Raw genomic sequence first — 25,261 nt, forward strand, 5'->3', positions numbered from 1 at the left:
AGTTATGGTTGAACAAAAAACTCCAAAATGATTGTTTGTGCCATAGTGTATGAACAAGGGATTTTCTTTCCTTTAATTTTTTTTTTTTTTTTTTTCACAGGGAATGAGTGACCTGGCCAAAGAGAAGAGTGAGGGTGTTTCAGCAGATGGAGAGGATTCAGAAGTCAAGTTAGTATAATATCTATCCATATATATCTATCTATACATCTGTCTTTCTATACACACACGTACACACACACACACACACACACACACGCACACACACACAAATATATGTCTGAAAATGAACTGCTATTTTCATCCTTGAACATGTATTGCACTGTTCTTTCATGTACTGTAATGCCGAATATTTCGGGAGGTTTTTATTTTCGCGAATTTTGTGAGTCAGGTGCTATTTGCGAATTTAAAAATGCACAAAAATATTAACTCTGAGCCCGACATGAATGTGATGAGCATGCGTACTCCTTTCCGTTCAGTTCTATATTCCTCAATCGAGAATTTAACTCTTACTCGTGAAATTGTCAAGAAGTCCGGATTCACGAAAAATTAGACTCGCTAAACACATGGTGTATACAGTATCTGTTTATAATTATGTGTGTTACAACCATTCTCTTTCACATTCTATGCTTCCTTTCTCCCCTCACTCTCCATCACTGACACAGACATCAAGATTCCTCTATCTACCTTCTCTCTCTGTCTCTTACTTTCTCTCCTCATAATGTGGAGTTTTCAATTCTCTTTCATGCAACCTCACTTATGCAGTCCGCCATCATTTCATTCATCTCCATCGTCAGTGAGTCCAGTGTGTGGAAGTCCAAACCATATACCTTGTAATCAATAATTATCAGCACTAGGCTATAGAAACCACGAGATGAACACTTACAAAACCTGCACGGATATCATAATCTCAGTGTGAGAGAGTAACGTGAGAAGAGTGAATAGCTATAAAATGGTTTTTCTCTTTCAGATGAGCATGTAGACACAGGAGAGAATACAAGTGACTGTCATACAGTGGGAGAACAATGAAACTCAACCATTTTTGATGAGTGACAAGTCATATATTTAAACAGATCCATGACCAAGGGTATTCACAAAACGATATTAAGCCTTCATCCTTTAGTTTCGCCTTGAGGTATCCAAAAATTGGTTAGTTAGTCTCTGAGTGGTTTTACATCTACAAATGTACAAGACTGCCAAATCTCTCACCTAAGAATCAGGCAGATTCCAAAAAGCCGTCAGAGAGGTGCATGTATGTTACAAGCATTTCTGATCAGTTTTTTCGTTTGCGTTTGTTACAAGCATTTTACCGGGTAAATGATGTGATCCGAAATTATCAAGGAGGCTTTGTATGTCAGGACATGAAGATGTGTTTAATTGTTTCAGGGAGCCTCTTGCAGATAGATTCACAGAGCTTTGGCAACTCTGTATCTATTTTTCAAGTTAAAGGAGACCTCTGTATGATTTTCAGATTTTCAGATATTTTCAGATTTTCAGATATAATTGGGATGAAGAATAAAAATATTTTTCAAAATTTATAACAAAGTGCAATGAACAAGGGTGATGACATGGCAGGGTCACATAAGAATGCATGAGTTGGGGATCGAGGAAGCAGAACAAAAGAAGAAGGCATGCATAGATTAGACACAGGTGAACCTCCAAGCAAGCAGTATTGTAATGGAATTACATGTACACTGATAGATTTCGGAAATATGTGAGCCTCCTGTGTCATCATCCTTCTTCAGTATAATTTATTTAAGGTTTTTCAAAGTATTGCTTCTCTGCTCACGAACCACAATAAATTCCACAAATCTATACATGGTGCTGTTGGTTTATGTGAAATTATGAAAATCGTCTGGAATGCCCCTTTAACTTGTCCATACGTGGTAGAGACTGGGTGTAAGAATGGCTTTGCCAAACTGTTATTCCAAATCAACTCACATTGGTACTGCATACATTTGTCATGTCTGATATCACCCATATTCTCCTTCATTGCTTTGCCATTCTTCAATCTCTAACCAATTGATATGCCTGCAAATGTTCAGGCTGCGAAGGAAAAGCGTAAACTACGTCCCATTCAGAAGGTAAATTCGTGTCAACTGTGTTTGGTGTCACTTCTGGTCATTTGAGATTAGAAGAGTGTTGATGCCACACAGGGGTTGGGCAGTTGACACTCCTCTAATTCTTGACTGATGATAGCTGTGTTTAGTGGTATCAGTGGAATTTCGTATGTTTACTTTGATGCTGTCTGCAATGCTATTGTTTTTCTTTTGCTTTGTTTTTGCATGTTTCTCTACAGTTTCAAATTTGATGCCGTTGCAAGAATTTGAGGGATCAGTAATTGCTAGAAGATCCTCACTGATTGGGGGCCAAAATTATTTGATAGCAATTGCTGCTTTATTCAGAAATGCGAGTGTACTTTGTGACTTCTTTTGCAACTGTTTCTATTGTTCTGTATGAACTGAATGTCATTTAAAAGTGAAAGAATTTCTATATACAATGAAAAGTAAATCTGACTGAAATGATAGCCCTACTGTGCCACAGGATTCCATTGGAAAGCAGCAATATGTTGGGAAAGTCTCACTATTTATCCATTGATGTGAGATAACAAGTGGGTAAAGTTTTCAAAGGTTTCAACCACACAAACCAGCAGCACATCAGCCAGTCTAAATATTTTTAATCATATAGTTGTAAAGGTATCTATTTTTTTGTGTGTGTTAATTAGTTTCAATCATTGTTGATATCTCGCATTTGTGAATGTATTGTCAGTGTTCGTGGCTCAGCATTTGTTTTAGAAGTGAAAGAGCAACTCATATAAACAATGTTTACTATCAATAGTTCACTCAGCCTTTTGTTATTGCCACTTGAGGGTATGGTATTTATGGTGGACAGAATGAGAGGTTGTGTTAATGTAAATGAAACCTGTCTATCATGTCAGTGACAGTATGAAATGTTGCACATAGTTCGTTCATTGTATTGTGTTATAGTCATGTTGTAATTTCCTTTCCTGCCCTTTCTACACACCTCCCTAATTTCCCACCCCACCCCTAATTTGCACCGTACCCCATCCCCATTCCACAAAGAGACACTACTCTCCAAAATCAGCAATTTGCCTCACTGCAATGGCACTCATTCACACCCAAATGACATTAAAAATTTTGTGCTTTTATAATTTGGCATTTTCAGTTTAATTACATGTGCAGCATATATAAGATGCAGTTTTAAGTGATAAGTGTTGATGTTACATGTCAATAAATGCCCAGCGATGCAGATTTCAATTATGCTTTTTTTATGTTCCAGTAATGCCATAGTGTACTCATGTGTATCATGTATTCATTTTGTATATTGGAATGTCCTACTTGTAATACCTCAAAATGTACCTCCCTAATTGCTTATATGTGTGCTGGTGCCAATTGAGTTATATCATTTGTAAAATTTAAAGTACACCTTGTTTAGCTGTGTGGAAAGCAGCAATAATATCAAACTGGAGTATCTTTTTTTTCCATAAGAGTGAGGGATTACTGGTACTTGTTTTCAAATTCAAACTAAAAAAAAAAAGATAAAGGCTACACTTGATTTTGTGGGAATTGCACCTTTAAGAGGCAGTTCTCAAATTCATTAATACCTTCCCCTCCTGCCACATGGGCAGCATGCTTTTGCTTTTACTATTTACTTTCTATTTTTGCTCTGTCTCGTTAAGGTATCCCTTGGTGTTTAATTGATTCAGTCAAACTTTGCTCAAGGTAGCACAGATAGTTAACGACCTCACAAGTTTCTGAAGTCAAGAGTTCTCACTGATGTCATAAAATGATGATATGACAGGTCGTCAAAGTGCTGTTACTGTCTTTCCTTCACACTTCCCTTGAACCGTGAAAACTAAATTTTAGCTTTCTGGAACTCCGCCGAGCCTGTAAATGCAGAGGTAAAATTGGGTAGAACAGCGTAGTGATGGCACAGATGTTTGTAATATTCAGTGTCATTTTACCCTTAAGATTTTGTCACAACTTTCTTACAGACCAAAGAGTTGGATGGATGCGTTGGAGCGCCCCCAGTTGGACTACACAGACTTCTTCACCAGCGAGTGCGGGTCGGAGCCGGGGCTCATCATCTGGCAAATAGAGAACTTCATTCCGATTCAGGTGGAGGAAGGTCAGTATCACATCTTGATGGCAGAGAATCAGGACAACTTTCATAAAGATGTCACTTAAGTTAAGATGTCAATTGAATAAAGATGTCACTTGAATAGATATGTCACCTAAATAAAAATGTCAATTAAATGAAGATGTCCTGTTAATAAAGATGTCACCTAAATAAAGATATCACATAAATAAAGATGTTGATTAAAGATCCAATAGCGGGGGCTTGGATGTATTAAAGAATCCTTGTAACAAATTGTGTGCAGCTTTATCACTGATTTAAGTGCACACAACAGCTAAATAATCTCAACTTGAGTTGACCATTACCGATGAGCATAGGCTTTGATCCACATGTTGGCTGACGTGTGCTTTTCATGGTTTTCAAATGTACCCCAGTGGGCATCGATTCATCCATGTTTCCCCACTGGTCTTTGAATAAAGACATCACTTTAATAATGATACAAGTAGTGGAATGAAACACTGTGGCAACACTGTGGCAAATTTTGGTGAAGGTTTTTTGTTTCCTGTGTATTTGTGTGTGTGTTTTTAAGGGGGGAAAAATATCTTGTGCAAATAGATATCATATAAGAATCATATCACAATTGAAGATAATATAGTGCAAGTTATATGTATGAGGTAACATATATTTGGATATTAGTAGTTTACTGTTCAATCCACATACTGTATACGCCATATATTTCACGAGTCTAAATTTTCGCGAATCAAGACTTCCTGACAATTTCACGAGTGGTTAAATTCGTGATCGTGGAGTCGTGTACTGAATGGAGAATTGTTAACACGTACGTCACATTCATATCGGTACTAGAGTCAATATTTTCGCGTGTTTTTAATTTCGCGAATAGCAGCTGACTCGCGAAATTCGCGAAAATAAGAACCTCGCGAAATATTCGGCGTATACAGTAACCAGGAAGTGGAGATGTTTCAGTTGTCATTTTTGCTATCAATTTGCCAGATTAATGTCTCTCATCCCGTACCTCACTGCTCCATTTTGCCCACTCAGCTCTGTATGGCAAGTTCTATGAGGCGGATTGCTACATCATTCTACAAACATATCTAGATTCTTCCCAGAACCTTAACTGGCAGATATACTACTGGATAGGGCAGTCGTCTTCGGTGAGTTATGCCACCTTCTCATGCAGTGTTGTCATTGTTTTTGTAGTCCTAATCTTACACTTTCTTGTAAACTAGGCATCTAACTTTAACTCCGGAACAGACATGAATACTGTATTGAGTAACATCCTTTCGGCAATCATCAATTAATTGTTAGCATAATATATCACATAAGAATTTCTGTACGCTTTTTTTTTCTATTCTCCTGTATGTCACTTGAAGCATTAGTATCACAAGTTTGTATAATTAATATAATTTTCCAAATCCTGTCACTTTTTGCTGTGTCTATGCAAGTGCACGTAATTAGCTAGTTGATCTTTTTTGCGCGTATTGCTTTGTTAAACTTCCGCACCATTTTCTGGCGTTTGCGCGCAGCGGCGCTAAGGGCCCTTTTCTTGCGTCACGGCCTATATATATATATATATATATATATATATATATAGGCCGTGACGCAAGAAAAGGGCCCTTGGCGCCGCTAAGGGCCCTATATATATATATATATATATATATATATATATATATATATATATATATATATATATATATATATATATATATATATATATATATATATATATCTCTATATATATATATATATATATATATATATATATATATATATATATATATATATCTATATCTATATCTATATCTATATATATATATATATATATATATATATATATATATATATATATATATATATATATATATATACATGTTTGTGCACTGTGGTTTAATGCTCTCTAGGTCATGTACTCCAGGCATTGAACCAGTATTCTCAGAGTCCTTCCTCCTATAGAGCAAATGATGGATAAATGTATGTCTAGTTTGTGTCATGGAGGGAATAGTCTGGTCTTCTTTCATGACTGACTTAATCTTTCTGAAAAACATTTGTGATAAATAGTATTAACTGAGTAGTGTGATGCGCTACATTTACAGCATGATGAAAATGATCAGTAATTTAAAAGAAAAATCAGTGCCGGTCACATGGTAAAAGCTCCTGATCACAAACTCCTCAAATTTGCAGCTTGACAAGAAGGCCTGCTCAGCCATGCACGCCGTCAACCTGCGCAACATGCTCGGCGCCAGGACCCGCACAATACGCGAGGAGATGAGTGATGAGAGTGATGAATTCATGGAGCTGTTTGACCACGACATTGCCTACATTGAAGGTGGCACTGCCAGCGGTTTCTATACGGTGGAGGAGAACCAATATACGGCGCGCATGTACCGGGCGTCGGGCACACAGAACATGCACCTTGAGGCTGTGAGTATCTTGGTTTCATCTTTTGCATCTCTCTCTTTTTTATTTTACTTTGGTGTACAATTGCATCTGTTTGTTTTTTTCTTCAATAGAAGTGATGGTAATGATGATGATGATGATGATAATTAGGATGATGATGAGGAGGAGGAGGAGGTGGATGATTTTGTTTCTTTAAATTGTAAATGTGATTGTAGTTATCAGACGTATCATCATTATTATGTCTCCTATGATCAATATTATCATCATCAATGCCATCATCCCAACTGGACTTCATGGAAGACCAGCTATTGCAGCTGAATATGAGCTATCCAGCCATCTTCTCAGATGGAAATGAAACAAACAAACAAACAAACAAACAATATTACTATCTTCATTTTATATTCATTGCCATTGTCATTATCATTCAAGGAACAACATATTACAGTTTGTGTGGGGTTAAGTTTTCTGACTGAAGGTGGTAAATACAATTTGCACCAGATTTGGGGACCACCATAATCTCAATTGCTTCTCTGCTTATTCCTTATTGGTATACCTACCATGAGTTGTTCCCTTCCCCCACCCACTGATCCTTTTCCTTTGTGATGGAAGGTCCCCATGGAGCCACAGTCGCTGGACCCAAAGTACGTCTTTGTGCTGGACCTAGGGATGGAGATCTACGTGTGGTATGGGGCGAGATCAAATCCAATCACAAGGTCAAAAGCAAGGTCAGTCCAGATCATGTGACATGTGCCACTGAAACGGTTTCTTGGCAGTTTGTCATTAACCAGCTCAGAACCACTATATCAGAATGTCATTGACGTTATACACCAGCGTGCTGCCAGGGGTAATGAATGAGTTTGTTACATGTCACATCTGCAACACATCCTATGCGTGATGTATGATTGTTTTGCTTTCATGCATTTCTGTACATATCTCTGATAAGCATGTGTCAAGTCCATTTCCTAGATTTCTGAAAGTCAGAGTCACTCAAACTTAAATTTTTGACTGGCTATTACAAACATGTCATTCTAAAGGGATATCGACAGGTTGGTATAGTAATGACAACTGATGGTAGTGAGCAGTAATCTACATGGCATATTATGTCACAGCCAAAGTTCCTGTATACTGATGTGGAATGTACAAGAGACAGAATGTGAGTGCTTGTTGACATTTAGCAATCTCCATGAATGATATAAGATCAAATCTATGACATAACTTGCTTGAGCCAAGTGACTTGAAAACATGAAGTCGCATCTGGTAAGAACTTCCTTGAAACATGTTCTTTTTCTCTAGATTCCATTTTATTCTTGTGGTACATGTTTTGTTGGCTTTGTTTGGACAGATTGATGTGTGAGAAGATCAACAAGATGGAGCGAAAGAACAATGCCAAGATCTTCATGATGCACCAGGGCAGTGAGTTGGAGAATTTCTGGGATCCACTCGGGGGTTACCAGGAGGACTTCACCCCACAGGTAAGAAAGATGCGCCACAAGCTGCATCTCCTATACGCGCTCATCTTTTTCCTCCTCCTCTTGTTTTTCCTCTTCCCTCTTCCTTGTCTTACCTCTAACTTTCATCTCATCTCAATAACCCTTTTGTTGTTTCTAGTCTCCTCTATCCCTCTATCTTTTCTGCTTCTTTCACCTCTTCCTCCACCTCCTTCTCCTCTTCCTCCTCCTCTTTCTCCTCTTCCTCCTCCTCTTTCTCCTGCTCCTCTTTTTCTGTGTCATCTATTTACCTGTTTCTTCTTCCTTTTTTTTTCCACCTCTGCAACTTTCTCATCATCATGCTCCCGTATGCCTTCTCCCGTTTTCTTTCAGTTTCCCTCAGTTCTTCCTCCTCCTCCTCCTCTTCCATTCTCTGCTTCTTGCTTCTCTTTCTCTTTCTACCCCTGTATGCCTCCTCTCCCTACCCCTCTCTTTTTTCATCTTTCTTTTTTTACCCTTTCTTTCATTATGTTGTTCTCTTTCACTACCAGTTCCTGTTTTCCCTCCTTCAAACTGCCCTCTTCTTATCTTTGTCATCACTCACATTCAATGTAGTCTTCATTCGTAGTATAAATGATTACCATTCTCCTGACTTCTTTGATGATTCAGTGCACCAATGTATATAATCTACTCCATGTCTGTTAATAGATACTGTAAAAGCGAATATTTTCGCACTTAAGTAATTTTTCGCACCCATTTTTGATTCCATGGATCCAGGCATTGAGTAGTGGAACATATGATGTACCAAAATATTTGCACGTTTTCATTTTCGTGCTGGTTTCTCATCGCGCGAAATGTGTGAAAATTTCCATATTGCGAAAATTTCCACTTTTACAGTAGATGGGTAGATATATTGTTATGTTAGCTAGAGAGAAAGGGAAAGAGATAGAGAGAGAGAGATGTTTAGAGAGAGTGGAGTAGAATGTTTAACAAAAATGGAATGTTTGTACTTAATGTACATTCAAGTTACTTTCCATCTTCTTTTGATTGCTAGGACTGGCTGACGTCCTTTGTGCCCGATAAACCAAGGCTATACAGAGTTGGTCTAGGCACAGGATACCTGGAACTCCCACAAGGTGAGTTGACTATACCAAAATGAGTTTTGCTCATAGTACAGTGCTATTTGCTTACTTGAGAGGGGTCGGGTGGCAAACTTGTTTGCTAATTTCTTTTCTAATTTCTGTTCTTTGTTAAACCGTCTATTATTAATTCCAAGAGCTTTTTTTTTCTTTTTTTGACTCTTCCATTGGCAGAGCATTTTTTTTTTAAATCTTCTAATTCAAAGATATTTTGATTTGTTCATCTTCCAACATGAATGAAAGATGATCTGAGAATATGATCAGAAGATAGGAGACTCTGTATATGGGAGGGTTCTCAGTTCCTAGAGCCTCCTCCAAAAGTTCAATAACTGTATATTTCCTGCCCATTTCATTGAAAATCTGACCATGGGTTTTCAAGGAGAAGATGAATACATACAGAAAGCTTTTAGAAGAGGAATGAAAGAAAATAAGCAAATAATCTGCCTACCCTTCCCTCCATAAATAAAGACTCAGTTCATGTAAGTGATTTCACCAAAGCTCCACAAAGACCCTAAGCATTGCATGTCTTACAAAAAGGAACTGCCAATTGGAATGGTAAAATACAAGGGCTCTAAGAACATGGGAGGAAGATAACTTTTCATAAAGGAAAGCTCATTCATTTCTGTGCTGTCAGGGCTGAATCTGTGAATGTGTGCTTTTGTAATATAGTATCACACTCTATTTGATATATGCATTTTCTATCCATTCAGTTGAACTCCCCAAGGGCAAGCTGACTCAGACGCTTCTCGAGACAAAGAATGTCTACATCTTAGACTGCAATGCAGACGTCTTTATATGGTAAGGGGAAGAAATCAAGTGTTCGTGATTGCACGATCACTGAGTGGACTCTACGGAGAAGAAATCCTTGTGAAATAATAAATGACTGACACTTGATAATGTTTCATCAGGATGTAAGAAGAAAATACTGTTAAAGATCTGTGTTGATACCTTGCTGTGGTCATTATTGTTTTTTTTTTTTTTTTTGTCAAGCAAGGATGTCACACAAAATAAAATTGTGACTGTATTGTGTGATCACAGTGAATGAAATGTCACTAATAGGTGTATGTGTATGCTACAGTGTACTCCCATTATAAGAAAGTCCTCAGGACCAGCAGTATTCTTTCATTATATTGAAATTTCATTTAAGCAAAAAAATGATAAAAAACGTAGATCCGATAATGTTGCAACCTGAATTTTAATTTCGTTGTAACCGGAATTTTGTCTTAGCCATTTTCATAATAACAGGAGTGCACTGTATTAGATTTGTCCCCAGAGAAAGTTAGTCATTGCTGATATTTCAGGTGCAAGAACACTTCATGTGCAAATTGATCAAATAAAGTGAATTAAAGCAGAATTGTCATATTTCTATTCTTACGGGTGTTTCTTACACACCATCTGGGTAGAAATTGGAAGAAAAAAGAAATACATTGAACCCCCAAATTTGTGTTTCATTAAGAAAAAGGCCTGTGAAAGAAAAGAAACAACAACACTTGGTGATTCTAACATTCGAATACTGACAGGGGTAGGCTTACTCTTTTAAAAGATATTGAGACTTGAAAGGAAAACATGTTGACACAAAATGCAGCTTTTTTAGGTTTTCATGAAGATACAAGCTCCATGACATTCAATTGCTTTTGTAAAGCATTGTCACAGTTGTACTTTGAAAGGTGTTCAGTCTCCTCTAACTTGCACATGTTGCTTATTGTCTGCAGGATCGGGCGCAAGTCGAGTCGCTTGTGGCGAGCAGCTGCGCTGAAGCTGTCCCAAGAGCTATGCTCCATGCTGACGAGACCGGATAATGCTACTGTCATACGGGTGCTAGAAGGGTAGGTCTTTCCTGTTGGTGCAATTTTACATCAGAACAGGGTGCATTATTTGGTATTGCTAGCTTGTCTTCCTACGTGTATCAACATTGAGAAAGAAGATAATGAACACTTTGTTTCTATATGATCCATGGATCAACTTTCATTTTCCCCCTCAAACATTCACTTTGTTTCATTTTGTTTTGTCTTGTTTTTTCTCCACAGTGTTTACACCAAGGAGTGGCCTATTAACATGCTCTCAAATATGCATACTAATGCTGTTATTGCACCGTGCACATATCTCTCTGCCTTTGTTGTTGTTATTTTCATAGGCAAGGAGCTGAATCAGTATTTCTTCGAATATGTTGTTAAATGTCTTGCATTCCCTGAAGTGTTCACAGTGTACCACAGCCATCCCTTGAAACTGGATTGATCCTGGAAGATCTTGTTATGTGTGCTCACTTGATAGATGTTCCACTATGTCACTTTTTGCTCATATGTTGCAGTAGCCAACATAATAATAATAAGATAAAAAAAAATATTATACTCATCCACTGTAGTTTTTCATTCCTTTGCTATTTAGTGTGCTACCTCTGCCATCATTTACTGTAATCACATCTTTCCCTTTTCTTCAAATCTACCATTCTGATTTCTACTGAATCACCTGTTTATTTGTGAATTCTCTTCTTCCCCATTGTGTGTTTAGTATATCCATCTGTCTGTCATTTCTCTGTCTGTCTGTCTGTTTGACTTTACTTCTTTTCCTCGCTATATTTCTCTTACCAAATAAACTTTATGCTTGTGTGATTTCGGTTTGATTTGTTTGCTTTGTTTCTGAAATGACTATTCAATATTTCTAGAGTGCAGAAAAAACAGGATTATGGGTAAGATAGGCTATTGATTGCCACTTAAAGTGGTTGTCAAAACCGTTTTCATTTAGTGTACCAGCATTCATGATCCTGGTTTTTTTTTTGTTTTTTTTTTTTATTTATGTGGTTAATTCATTAGTTTTCATGGCTACTTTTTATTTTGTTATGCGATGCAGATATCAGTTGGTAATGAATGAATGTTTGAAAAACATATGAAGTACTTTACTACCCTTTACCCTGGTATTTCAAATTTTAGGACTTAATGAAACAACTCATAAATGGTAAAATCTGTGGGAATGAGAAGTAAGTACCATCTCTCCCCATGAAGCAATAAGTTGTGATAATTTGCAACCATGAAAATCATACATGTAGCATTTCTGTCATGTGAGACAGTTTTGTTTTTGAAAATTTCATGAAAATCAGTCAACTAATGAAATCATCATAATAAAAGTGATTGCTAGATAAATGATGTATACAGTATCTTGTTAAAAATGATAGTGGGTTGGAGTTTTTATTGTGACAAGTATTTTCCAGCTGAGAGTGATGTTGAATGATCAGAAAGGAAGGGGTATAGGATAATGCCATAAATCAAGTAGATTGTTTTTAGTAGTGAATTTGGTCGAAAAGAAGTTAATAGAATTAAGTCTTGCACTGGGAGCTTCAGAGTACTTTGTAGTTTGTTAATGTGCATTTAATTTGTTAATGCCTTGAGACTGTTAAAGAGCAAATGACAATTTTGTTAGATTGCTCTCAAAGACACTGTTTGCAAGATTTTTTGCACATGTCACTTTCTTTGCTGATGGCTTGGAACGAAATGAGTGTCGTGCCGTGAAGCTTAAACTGCTGTTTTAAATCCAACGGCCTGCCTTTGTTTTGATATCAGCTTGTCTGAATAATAAGTCTTGAATATTATCTGATTTACAATGTCTTGCACTTTTTCTTCAAGTATGTTTTATTTCACAAGTTGAAATTAATCAAATGCACATTATTAACTTTCAAAATTTTGGATATTTTTGTGTCACACTGCAGTGCTGTAAGAATTTGAAGAGTACATCTATGAAAGAAAATGGCAAAGTACTTTGTTAGACAAGGCCGATACTTAGTGAATGTCACTATGTGTCTTTGTGATACTGTATGTGAATAGATGCAGTGTTTTAATTAGAAGGGTGACACAACATTTGTTGTTCTAGGTATCAATTTATTATTGCATTTCTTAGGGGAAGGAAAGTGTTAAGAGATTTATAACAAGTTCTATAGTGATTGATGCTTACACTTTATTTTTCTTTCTCTGCCAGAAAACCTTTTTTTTTTTTCACTACCGTCTCATTTCCTCATGAAACCTGTATTTTTCCCTAATGAATGTCGTCTCACTGACAAATAATCATAACTAGTTACGAGCCCCAGATGTTCAAGCAGCATTTTGAGTCTTGGGACGAGATTCTCGCTGTGGACTACACGCGGACGGCCGAAGTGGTCATCAGCCGTATGATCAAGCAGTACGGCCAGCAGGGTCCGGGATCGCGCCACGGGTCTCGACAGGGCTCGCCTTGCAGGGCGGGTGGTGCGGGGTAAGGCGGGACCACGGAGAGTCACAAGATTATAAGGGTTTGGGATGGGGAAGTGGAGGGGTGAAGGGTGCCTGAGGCCTTCCCAGAGATGCATCCAGTGTGTGACGGGTTGCCTTGGAGATGCGTCTGCTGCCCCTGGTCAGTGCCTGAAAATCATCTGCCTGAGCTTCACGCATGTGTCAAAGTTCATCTCTGACTACTTCTGCATCTTTCTCTTGTCAGAGATCGTCTTCTTGTCTTTGTTTTTATGTTTATGTGGTCTTCTGAAGTTTAAAAAAAAGAAAGAAAGAAAAGAGGGTATGTTGATTAGCTGTTGTGTTTTCATAGATTTCTGGTTCCAATTTCTCATGCCTTTTTTTTTTTGTCTTAGTGCTTTGATACTAGATGCAGAGTTCTAATATTCTTAATATTTTCTTTTTCAACATATGCCTTCAGACTTGGGATCCATTAAAATCATATCAATATGTTGGCAGCGGTCCCATGTATTCAAATTTATAGTGGATTTTGTTGAATCAAAGAGTGACTTTATACTTCACAAAGGTGAAATTTTGTACATATCACAGAAATTGAGATAATGAAGGACTCTATGTCGACATGTTTGCCAATCAGCAAACTGCTTTGCTATTGTCACTATAATGTTTAAATGACCAGTTCACCGTCCATTCAAGTTTATTGTCCTGTACAGCATATCGTTTGTCTTGATTTGTTTGTCCGTTTTTGTAGTGTGATAAATAAGTATTTCATGTTGTGTTCATCTCTGTTTTAATGCTTATATGTCTGGATCTTCAGTGAATTGTACATAACACACAAACAATGTGTGTTGTACTTACAGGTCTTTGTACTTTCATACCTATGTGTCTACCTGTGTTCATACGTTGTTGTTGGGTGGTTTGTTTTTTTGTTGTTGTCAATAACCCTATCTCCCCCTTTCTACTTCCTTCTACTTCCTTTTCATTCTGTATGATTCTTTTTGTTAATCTATCTCTCGTTGTCTCTCATTTTGTCCATCTGTCTTCTCCCTGGCTTGTTTTGCCATTGTTCATCCTCTAATTGTATGGTAAATGTCTCAGGAATTGTGATTAGATATATTCATCTTGCAGGCTCTTGATAATGAACAGATTGAGTAATGACATGTCATTGTTCCATTATTCTGTTCATTGTTAATTAAGAATAAATGTTCTGTTATACCTATGATTGTGGTATCTGAAACTCACGTAAAAACGAGCTCAATTCTTCTTTTTTCTCCTTTTTTTTTTGCATTTTCTGTTCAACTATTTGAATTCCAATGTGAGAGACTTGGTATGAAAAGGGTAATCACTTAAAATGAATAAATTACTCTCATGTTGGTAAACAAACGACTGGCAATATACACTGCATCTATCTACATTCTATCTGTCTATCTATCTATCTATCTGTCTATCTATCTATCTATGTTTCTATCTATCTATCTATCTCTCTATCTATCTGTCTGTTGATCTGTCTGTCTCTGTATCTTTCTGTCTATCTTTTTATCCCTCTCTCTCTCTCTCATGACATGTATCTGAATGTTGATTTTATTTCACAATATCCTCAGATGTAATGAGACATTCACTGTAAATCTTAGATAAGAAAAATGGCATTCTAACTAACATGAATCATATCTTATATGCTTATAAATGTTATACAGTGTATTGAAACAGGAAAAGAGAATATCATTTCATTATTCATGTATGTATCATGCATTATCTAATAGCGAGTGTTGTGTTGTGATTCCTCTAACCCAGTAGCTGGAGTATGCATACATTATTGTTGAAAGTCAGTTGCAAGAATTCTTGATGAGAACATTGTCAATCAACTGTAAAAGCACACTCGTGTGAGTAGAGTGACAAATATGCGAGTCTACGCTGGAGTCCATCAGAGACCTAATACATCACTTATCACAGAACTTGCAGAGATGTACTCGCATTTATCTGTTGATCCATTTTTCTGTGAAAAATAAGATTATATGACGGTTAAAACATAGTTTACAGTACTGAAGTGATGATGTCACAGTCTTTTGTCCGATCACGACTAGCAGCTGTCGTGTTCACAGATATTCATGCTATGTGAGGTTGTTTAGAACCAGTTTCCATGGCAATGAATGGCTATGACATCACACTTTGGTTCTCTGTTGTAATAGATTAATCTCAGCGAGTAGAGCTCTCACTCTGGCCGCCAATCATGTTCCTACAGCTTTTACAGTTGGTTGCTTCTCATTTAAACATTGAATGCATTTGCTGTGGTTTTTGTCCCATATTTTTGCCTCCCATATCATCCATCCAGAGCGCTGACCACCAGACCTTTAGATGGATCTTAACATGATTGGAAATATCTATGAATGTACTCATGATAAAACGTCTAACAATTGTGAGGGTGTGTGTGTGTGTGCTGTAACTAACATTGAATGCATTTGTTTCTGTTGTGCCACAGGTAATTTGGTCTCCGTTGCATCAGACGTGTGTTGTTCACACTAGCATTCACATGTCACCTGATCACCAGTAGAATAATTCTTCTGCCTGTGCAGTGCAAAATGTCAATAGAAATATGTTCGTCAATGTTGGAATTTCAAATGGTCTGATAACTGTCATGCAAGCTTCCAGATGTTTTGTATACATTTATATGTTCCTTTTCTTTCTTTTTAAAAAAAATTCAATTTATGTAAATTGGCTTGTTTTATTTTAGGCAGATTCTGTTCTTGCTCCTCCCAACAGAAAGTATGAATGTCTGTACGAGTGGTTAGAACCACAAGTGACATTTGCTGTTCCAATTTCAAATGCCATCTACAAATCATACTGTAACATATATTGGGAAATCCATATAAAAGTGGAAAAGCATGGATGGGTTTACTTAATGATGTAACATGATGTGATTCAACTGGTTTTAACTTCTCTGAATATTACCACAAGATAATTCTGAGCTCACTTCTATGTAAAGCTCTTGCCCAAGAAATTACAATGTACCTGCTATTTGTTACACCCATTCACTGGTCAAACTAGAATGTGATGAATGATAGTGAACTGAAATTTTACTCATAGTGTGTGCACATAGATAATTGTGAGTATGCCAATAAATTCAAAGTAAAGTCAAAAGGACTACCATCTCCATCTTGGTTACCCCAGAAGAAATAAAAGAAACAATAGGAGATGCAAAGGATTCCACCTGTCGTCGTGTAAGGGTTATAAATTTTCAACAAAATCAGTGTTACACATGTACTTTGCTGACAAAATTCAGTCATTTGTACCCTTTACTCTTTGCATGTTCCTTAATCCTCTGTCGTCTTTAGGAATGAGAGCCAAGTATTCAAGTCCAAATTCCCCGGCTGGGATGACGTCCTGGCGGTGGACTACACTCGCAGTGCGGATCAAGTTCTAAGGAAGCCTGTTGTGCAAAAGGTAGGATGTTGTTACTGCTTGAGTTGTGACCATAAAATGTACTGCTGTCTGTGTGTAATTCACCTGACTCTATTGAGAACTCTGAGTAAATATGATCTTTATTTTTTTTTATCTGTTAAAGAAAACAGATAAAACGTTGCATAAATCTTTGTTTCTTACATATTGACATTAATTAAGAAATAATGTAAAGTACTAATGTAGGATATTGGAGAGAAAAGAAAAGCTCCGTTGTGCTGCATAAGTGAAGACAGAAATCTCATGCAAGTTCCATGTACACATATCTGTGATGAGTATGTTATTTCATGTAGAGTGTGCACAATCTGCACGTTGCTGTAAGTTTGGTACAAAGTTGCTCATGAATTAACCCCATCACAAAATGTGCATACTTGCATATATTACTGGACAAACTATAGTCTGTCTCTGGCTTTTTTTTTTTTCATTGATACACAAAGCATTACTGTGACTTTTCCCTGCAACTTTAAAGATTTAGTTGCAGATGCTGATCATCGTTGCTCGGTATTTGTGTCTGATGCCAAGCTTTTGCTCGACTCCAATATTTTTTTTTTTCCATTGTGCAAAATACTTGATTTCTCCCCTACCTTGTTGGATCATTAGGAATTTGCAAATTGACTTATAGTATAATACATGCTAGGAAGTGATAATCATTATAATTGAAACATTTTATATTAATAATCACATTTAGACAATGTCCTGTGTAACCTCTAGGATGTGTGTTTGACTTTGTGTATAAACACAGACACTACTTCATCGCTGAAAATGCTTTGCCATTTGCTTTGTGTTGCAGGATGCTCAAGAAAAAGAAGAGTTGAAGACTGATCTCTCAGCTCTCTTCATGCCACGCCAGCCTGCCATGTCACTGAATGAGGCTGTAAGTTCACCATGTGGATTCTCTTTTTTTTCTTTTTCTTTTTTAAAACTAAATCTCATCAGCTGCCAAGTCAGTGTGTGAAGGGAAATTAATTGCAGAGTGTGTAATAAACCAAAGAGGTTACATACTAGATAGTGGGTACTAGAGTGCTGACGCAGGACACACCCTGCACAATTGATCTGTGAGTGAGCGGAGCAAGGCCTGCCATTACTATTGAGGGGCACAGTCCCAGAGAAGTGAGTACACATTATTGCTAGAGGGCAGACTATTCTCACTACTGTATTCAGTATTCTCTGCATATGTAGCTGGCAATCTCTGGTACGTGAAGGAGGTTAATGTACTGTGCAAGAAAAAGAAAAAGAAAAGCAAACGACAAGTTATGGAGACACTTATCTTTCCAATCAACTACTGTAGACACTGAGATTTTCGTTGTGGTTTTATTTTGCCAATTTTTCGAATAGGCTGTGTATTGCCAAAAAAACCCCAAAACCAAACAAACAAAAACAATGCGCCACCGTGTATGGACAAAAATGGAAACAAAAAATTGCCCAGCATGCAGTGTCCAAGGACATCACACTAGTATTGCAACATCAAGTGACTACTGGTACTAGTACTTTTTTTTTTTTCAGTGAGATTTGATCTCATTTCATGCAGTGTCTTAAGAAAATGGCTTGTTTGAGAAGTCACGCTTTTTTTCTGAATGTCTTTGTTATTTTTTTTCTTTTGCAGTTATCATGATAATGAGAAGACCACAAAGCACAAAATTACTAACTTGCAAAAATTACTAATCAAGATTCATTCATTAAAATATCATCGTTTACAATATGAATATCTTACCCAGCCATGTGACTGGTTTCATATGAGATATTGTGCCAAATATCCTGTATCATCCTTGTTGTGTTTTTCTCCTCAGGACCAACTGATGGAGGAGTGGAATGAGGACCTGGATGGGATGGAGGCGTTTGTCTTGGAGGGGCGGAAGTTTGCCCGTCTACCTGACTCGGAGACTGGTAGGTTGAAAATAAACGTAGATAAATAGATATATCAAGGTTTATGTGAGCACCTCTTTAACAATCTCCCCACCCTCTTTCTCTCTCTGTGAATGAGGTTGTTGTTGTTTTTTGTGTGTAACATCTTTTTTTGTAATGTCTTACATGGGGGGATGGTGTCTCAAGCTATTACGAGCCAGTGGGAGAAGTATATGCATGTAGATTTGACTTCTCATTTGGATTGCCCTTTGAAAGTATCTCCTGTTCGCACAGCTGCTGTTAACACTGCTTTTCTGAATGTGTCTCATATGATTGCAATGAATATGTGAAACTATGTGTAGTTGCACTGCTCATATCCTGTCTGTATGTAGGCTGGGAAAAGATAAAGAAGGGTAAGATATTGTTGACCATATTCATGATTAAAGACTGACTTGCAGGCTTCTTCCTGAAAACTGATATATCTCTTGTCTCGAGACAATACAAATTCATCCCTGATATTGGAAATATGACTGCAGGTTGGTATGCATTTAACTCGCACAAGTGTGTGTCAGACTGCTTTCTTGAACCTCCCTGATTTTGACTTAAGAATGCCACCATTCCTGCATTTCTACAGTGTTTGTATTAGTGAGAATTACTACAGTGATGTAGCGGAAACAAACATCGGGATTTATCCTTGGTCAAGCATACTGTTAAAGGAGAAGTTTTGCTTACGAGTTATTTTTAGTGCTTTACTTTGTGGGATAAGATGAATTTTGCATGTTTTCAGTCTCGCGGACGTACAATTGAGTGGGCACTTCAATCAAACAGCTCACCACTGCCAGAGCAGTTCAGGGCTTTGGCAGCACAATCCATACTATTATAAAGTGTATTCGGTCGATACTACAACAGAACATTCACTCACACTACAGGATTAAAGAACGCATTGAAAACTTGAAATAATAATTATACCCCAACAACAATACCCACCTCAAGACCAGAAATTATAAAATAATATTGCATAAAGCAAGCAAAAATTGTACACACTTTTATCTTTGTGCTAGTTTCATGTTGCATGGAATATTTCTACTTTTACAGTAAAAATGTTAATACATGTTCTCCAACTCCCTTCGCCCGCATCCCGCCCCCAGGTCACTTCTACAGTGGGGACTGCTACGTCTTCCTCTGCCGCTACTGGGTGCCCCGGGATCTCCCGGAGGACGAGGAGGGGGAGGAGAACGGGAAGGAGGGAGTGGCGGAGGAGAAGGAGGACGAGGAGGACGATGGCGAGGTGGCGGCCGAGGAGGACTTCCAGTGCACCGTCTACTTCTGGCAGGGACGGGAGGCCAGCAACATGGGCTGGCTCACCTTCACCTTCAGCCTGCAGAAGAAGTTTGAGTCGCTCTTTGGCGACAAGTTGGAGGTCGTCCGACTTTGCCAGGTATGTACATATAATTACATGAAGCAGGAAAAGAAATCTCTACAGTCTATGATTTTGCAATAGACCCAGTTACATATTTATAAGAAATATATAAAGAAATATAAGAAATATATAAGAAATGGGATATTATCTTTGTATTCCATTGTAAGGTGTCACATTAATTGTGATGCAATTCAACAAGATTGTGAACAAGCAGTGATGATGATATGGATAATATCAATACAAAAAACTTGTGTAACATATACTGGTATATGTTGTCATTTGTAAAAACTTCATAGATGACACAGTATTTGTCAGAACTGTTGGTAGTAATGTACAAAAAGGAATACTAAAAGTCTGTAAAGGAACTGCAATGCTTTTTGACTAATACAATTACAGAAATGTAACATAGAATATGATGTAAAACTTCATAGATCATGAAAGACAGTGTGGGCCATCACTAAGACATTCCATTGTGCTTCTGTCTCTCCTTCCCTACAGCAACAAGAAAACCTCAAGTTCCTCTCACACTTCAAGAAGAAGTTTGTCATCCATCGGGGCCGACGCCCACTCCCCAACGCCCAGTCAGAGGACACGCCCAAGGACCTTAACCCCAAGCTGTACCACATCAGGGCCAACGGAGGACCCCTGTGCACCCGCTGCATCCAAGTCCACCCGACGGCCCAGTGGCTCAACCCTGAGTTCTGGTGAGGAGATGGAGTCGTTGCAGAGTTCTGCTCATGAAGTTTTGGTCAAATGTTCATCCCACATTTATGACATGATTTTAGATAGATATGTTAGACAGATATGATAAAGTAAAAGTACAGTCAAACTCGGATACCTCGAATTCGTCGGGACTGAAGAAAATGGTTCGACGTACGCGAATTTCGAGGTACGCGTACGTCGAATTTTCTTCGACTTATCCAATGTTTATCGATGTTCGACGTTTATCGATGTTCAACATGGTGTCTGTTATAGTGCCTATTGATTATTTGCATGCTTGTCAATTTGAATTGAATCAACTTTTATATGAATGAATTGAGTGAAAATCGGAAATGAAATCAAAATTTCAGAAATAAAGATTTTGGTGGCCCGATCGCGCCACTATCGCGCCACCAAAAAAAGGGGAAAAAAAGTCGGATGTTTACCTTTACTTTTGAAAATGAACAGCGGTAACAATCGGCTACGTAAGATGCTAAAATAAAGGTCAGAGGTTTGCGTTTAATTGTGGAAATGAATGACGGTAATATTCGACTCGGTATGATACTAAAATAAATGTCGGATGTTTGCTCATACTTTTGGAAATGAATAACGATAAGAATCAGCTCCGTATGATGCTAAAACTAATGTTAGATATTTGGTTTTGCGTTCGGAAATGAATAAGGATAACATTCGGCTCAAGAAGACGCTGAAATAAATGTCGAATTTTTGCTATGACGTTCGGAAATGAAAAACAATAACATTCAACTCCGTACGATGGTTAAATAAATGTCGGATGTTTCCTTATACTTTCGAAAGTAAATAGCAATAGCATTCAGCTCCGGAAGATGCTAAAATAGATGTCAGATGATCGTTTTTATGTTCGGAAGAAAATAGCAGTAATATTCTGCTCCATCATGTCCATATGATGCTAAAATAACTGTACGATGTTTGCATTTAAATTTCGAAATGAATAACAGTAGCATTCAGCTGCGTTTAATGGTAAAATTAATGTTTGATGTTTGCTTTGACGTTCGGAAAAGAGTAACAATAATATTCAACTCCTGACGATGATGAAATAAATGCTGGATGTTTGCTTTTACGCTCGAAACTAAATTGCAATAACATTTAGCTCCGGAAGATGCTAAAATAAATGTTGAATGTTTGCTTTGATGTTCTGAAGTGAATAACAATAATATTCAACTCCGTACGCTGATAAAATAAATTCCGGATGTGTGCTTTTACGTTCGAAAGTAAATGTCAATAGCATTCAGCTCCGGAAGATGCTAAAATACATGTCGAATGATTGCTTTTACGTTTGGCATATTTGGAAGTGAACAGCAGTAACATTCTGCCCCATACGATGATAAAAAAATATTGGATATTTGCTACGGTACATTTCGAAATAAATATCACTAACATTCAGCTATACGTTTTATGGTCCAAAATGTCTGATGTCTGCATTGACGTTCAAAAATGAAAAACAGTAACATTCGGCTCCGTGCGATGATAAAATAATTGTCAGATGATTCATTTCACTTTCGGAAGTGGACAGCAGTAACATTCGGCTCCGTTCGATAATGAAATAAATGTCCGATGTTTGAAATGAATAACGGTAATATTCTGCTCCGTACGATGCAAAAATAAATAACAGATTGTTGCTTTATCATTTGGAAATGATTAATGGTATTAATCCGCTCAGTTAGATGCTAAAACAAATAGCGGATGTTTGCTTTCACGTTTGGAAATGGATTAGGATAGTATTCAGCTCCGTAAGATTCTAAAATGAATGTCGGTTGTTTGCTTTTACATTTAAAAATGAATAACGGTAACTTTTGGCTTTTTACAATGCTAAAACAAATGTCGGATGCTAACAAATGTCAGCAAATCCTCCCATTTTCTCATTTCAAACGTAAGTTTTCACCTCCTCAATATATGGGCATCAACTTATATAATAATCTCTACACCTATTTGTCAAATCTTTAAACACAGAGTAAGATGATTGAATTTTCTATTCATTTGTTTTAGACATGGGCATCTGTATCACTTCAATAATGCTTAATATTAATTTGTCTATATTTAGTAGGACCGATTTAGTTTTTCTAATGTTTTTCCTGAATTTTTTTTTTTTTTTTTGGTCACCAGATTTTACTTTCGACCACCAGAAAATAAAAATCAATGATATTGGTGGCCCGATAAAACTTATTGCGGAGCCCTGTGTATTCTATTCTTCATTGTGATCGGCCTATACTTCCAGATTTTCATAATCGCATTGCTGGAAAAAAAAAGTTTCTGTGCTTGCGTTTTCGGGGAAGTAAACTTCGTGAAAGGCAAAAAAAAAAATAGTTTAAGAAAAGGCACTACGAGGGAGATTGATGTTTTGACAGTGGAGCGTGATTAATGGCAAAGATGTCAACGTAAGCAGGTGCGCCCCGACGGTTGAGAAATCTACGCGCACGGTATGACTGTCTCGATAAAAAATCAAAACACAGTGGTTAAAGAAAAGCAAATGATGAGGCAGCGCGTAGTGCTATCGTAAAGCACTCCATTGGCACGGGTGCTATGTGCATACCATGTACGTGTGTTGGTAGGTGTTGGGGATTTTCCTTGTCAGCTGTGTATCGGGTATTTCTTCTTGGGCGCGCGATTGTTCTGGTCTCAGAATATTTACAATCGAGTGTGAAAACATTTTGGACATGTCTTCGCTGTCCACGCGCGCTTAATCGGAGATGCTGAGTGATGTTTGCAATTTCGATTCGAGCAACATGCTGGGAAAAACAATAAGTAGATTAAGATCGGGACATTAGATTTCCCTTCGAGGTAACCGAACTTCGAGTTATCTTTTTCGAGCTACGCGAATTTTAATACACGGAAACTCCATAGGAACAATCGGGACTTTCATTTTGCCCCCGAGGTAAGTGATATTCGGCTTATCCGACGTCGAGGTATCCGAGTTTGACTGTATCCAATCATGAACTGATATTCAATACAACCTGTGATAATTTTGCTCTGTGTGTGTGTTTTAAAGAAAGAAGAGAGAGAGAAGAAAAATGGGCCCTATACAACAAATAATTTGCCCCAAAATTACTTTCACTCTCTGAACAAGTATTCGTCTCTTTTGACAGGATGATTACTGACTATAGCTCTAGACATAGAGGTCTCTATCTCAGTCATGGGCATAGATCTATTTGATTTTAAACCCTGTAACTTATGCCCCCCATAATTGGGTGGCTACCAAAATAATAAGAAAAGATGATTCAGTGGGTTATGATATGAGTTTCATGCATTGCAATGTCAGTGCATGAATTAGCTTTTGTCAGGCATACTAAAGCCCCCAGTTGTGGCTGAAAATAGACATCAACATAAAAAAAAACCCAGCAACTCGGCACCCAAACTGAACAAGTCTATATTGCAAGCCTGTGTCGAAGAAAAAAAAGTATTCCCAATGATAAATCTTGCAGCATTGCTTGAAGGCAATTCCATTTTATGTGGCAGTTGCTAGAGGTATATCTTTGCATGCTAGAGAATCTCTACAACGCAGTGTAGTTTGGTGTAATATGCTGTTACATGAATCACTCGGCTTTATATGAGATTGATGTGGCATCTGTGCATGTTCTCATTTATGAAAAAGAGCCATTTTGTTGTTAGCGATTCACAATTTGTGTTTCCTTTTCAGCTACATCCTTGAAGTTCCATTTGACAGCCAAGACAGTAAAGGAATTGTCTACACATGGATTGGATCTAAGGCTAATCAAGACATGTCACGGATAGCAGAAGAAATGGCATATGAGATGTTTGATGTAAGTCGCTAGCTCATACACCCCGCAGTTATAGTGCTTCCGTTGTGTCTAGACATGATAGTGCTTTCACTGTGTGTCTAGACTTGATAGTGCATTCACTGTTATGTAACCTTCTCATACCACATGCCAGTTGCTTAGCTGCTAAGCACTGATTCATTGTCATGAGGCACATGCTTTTAATAATTTGTGCAGAACAGGTCAGGAAAATTCTGCAATGCCATTTTTCAAGAGCTGTGCATTGATTTTACTGACCTCATGTTCAATATCAAATGATGATTACAATCACTGACTTCATAAACTATCTCATCTATCTATCTATCTATCTATTTGTCTATCTATCTATCTATCTATCTATCTATCTATCTATCTATCTATCTATCTATCTATCTATCTATCATTCTATCTATCTATATATCAACTTAGCATCTGAGTATAACTGTCATATATCAAATAATTATGATCATTGCCTTCATAAACTATCTGTCTACCTATCTTTTTGTCTGTCTATCCATCTACATACATATCTTTCTATCTGTCTGTCTGTCTGTCTCTATCTATCTATCTGTCAACTTAGCATATGAGTATAACTGTCAAATATCAAATGATAGTTACGATCATTGACTTCACAAACTATCAATATGCTTATTATCTATGTATTGTATCTACCTATCGATCTATCTAGCTATCTATCTATCTATCTATCTGTCCTTCTGTCCATCCATCCGTCCATCCATCCATCCATACATCCATACATATGCCTATC

At 37.4% G+C, this 25,261-nt stretch overlaps 1 protein-coding gene across 1 annotated transcript in view; it reads left to right on the forward strand.

Annotated features, from left to right (window-relative positions):
- Positions 1–25,261, forward strand: part of LOC140232392 (protein flightless-1 homolog) — a 48,554-nt gene that overhangs the window by 20,822 nt on the left and 2,471 nt on the right. Inside the window, exons 11-26 of the mRNA XM_072312521.1 lie at positions 101–168; positions 4,013–4,146; positions 5,155–5,267; positions 6,295–6,534; positions 7,120–7,235; positions 7,853–7,982; positions 8,992–9,073; positions 9,787–9,874; positions 10,789–10,902; positions 13,139–13,315; positions 16,617–16,725; positions 17,531–17,614; positions 18,528–18,624; positions 19,731–20,020; positions 20,501–20,706; positions 24,375–24,498. Of these exons, the coding sequence (XP_072168622.1) occupies positions 101–168; positions 4,013–4,146; positions 5,155–5,267; positions 6,295–6,534; positions 7,120–7,235; positions 7,853–7,982; positions 8,992–9,073; positions 9,787–9,874; positions 10,789–10,902; positions 13,139–13,315; positions 16,617–16,725; positions 17,531–17,614; positions 18,528–18,624; positions 19,731–20,020; positions 20,501–20,706; positions 24,375–24,498 (2,172 nt within the window). The remainder of the gene's footprint in view (positions 1–100; positions 169–4,012; positions 4,147–5,154; positions 5,268–6,294; positions 6,535–7,119; positions 7,236–7,852; positions 7,983–8,991; positions 9,074–9,786; positions 9,875–10,788; positions 10,903–13,138; positions 13,316–16,616; positions 16,726–17,530; positions 17,615–18,527; positions 18,625–19,730; positions 20,021–20,500; positions 20,707–24,374; positions 24,499–25,261) is intronic.

Source organism: Diadema setosum, chromosome 8 (assembly GCF_964275005.1).
Source record: "Diadema setosum chromosome 8, eeDiaSeto1, whole genome shotgun sequence".
NCBI lineage: Eukaryota > Metazoa > Echinodermata > Echinoidea > Diadematoida > Diadematidae > Diadema > Diadema setosum.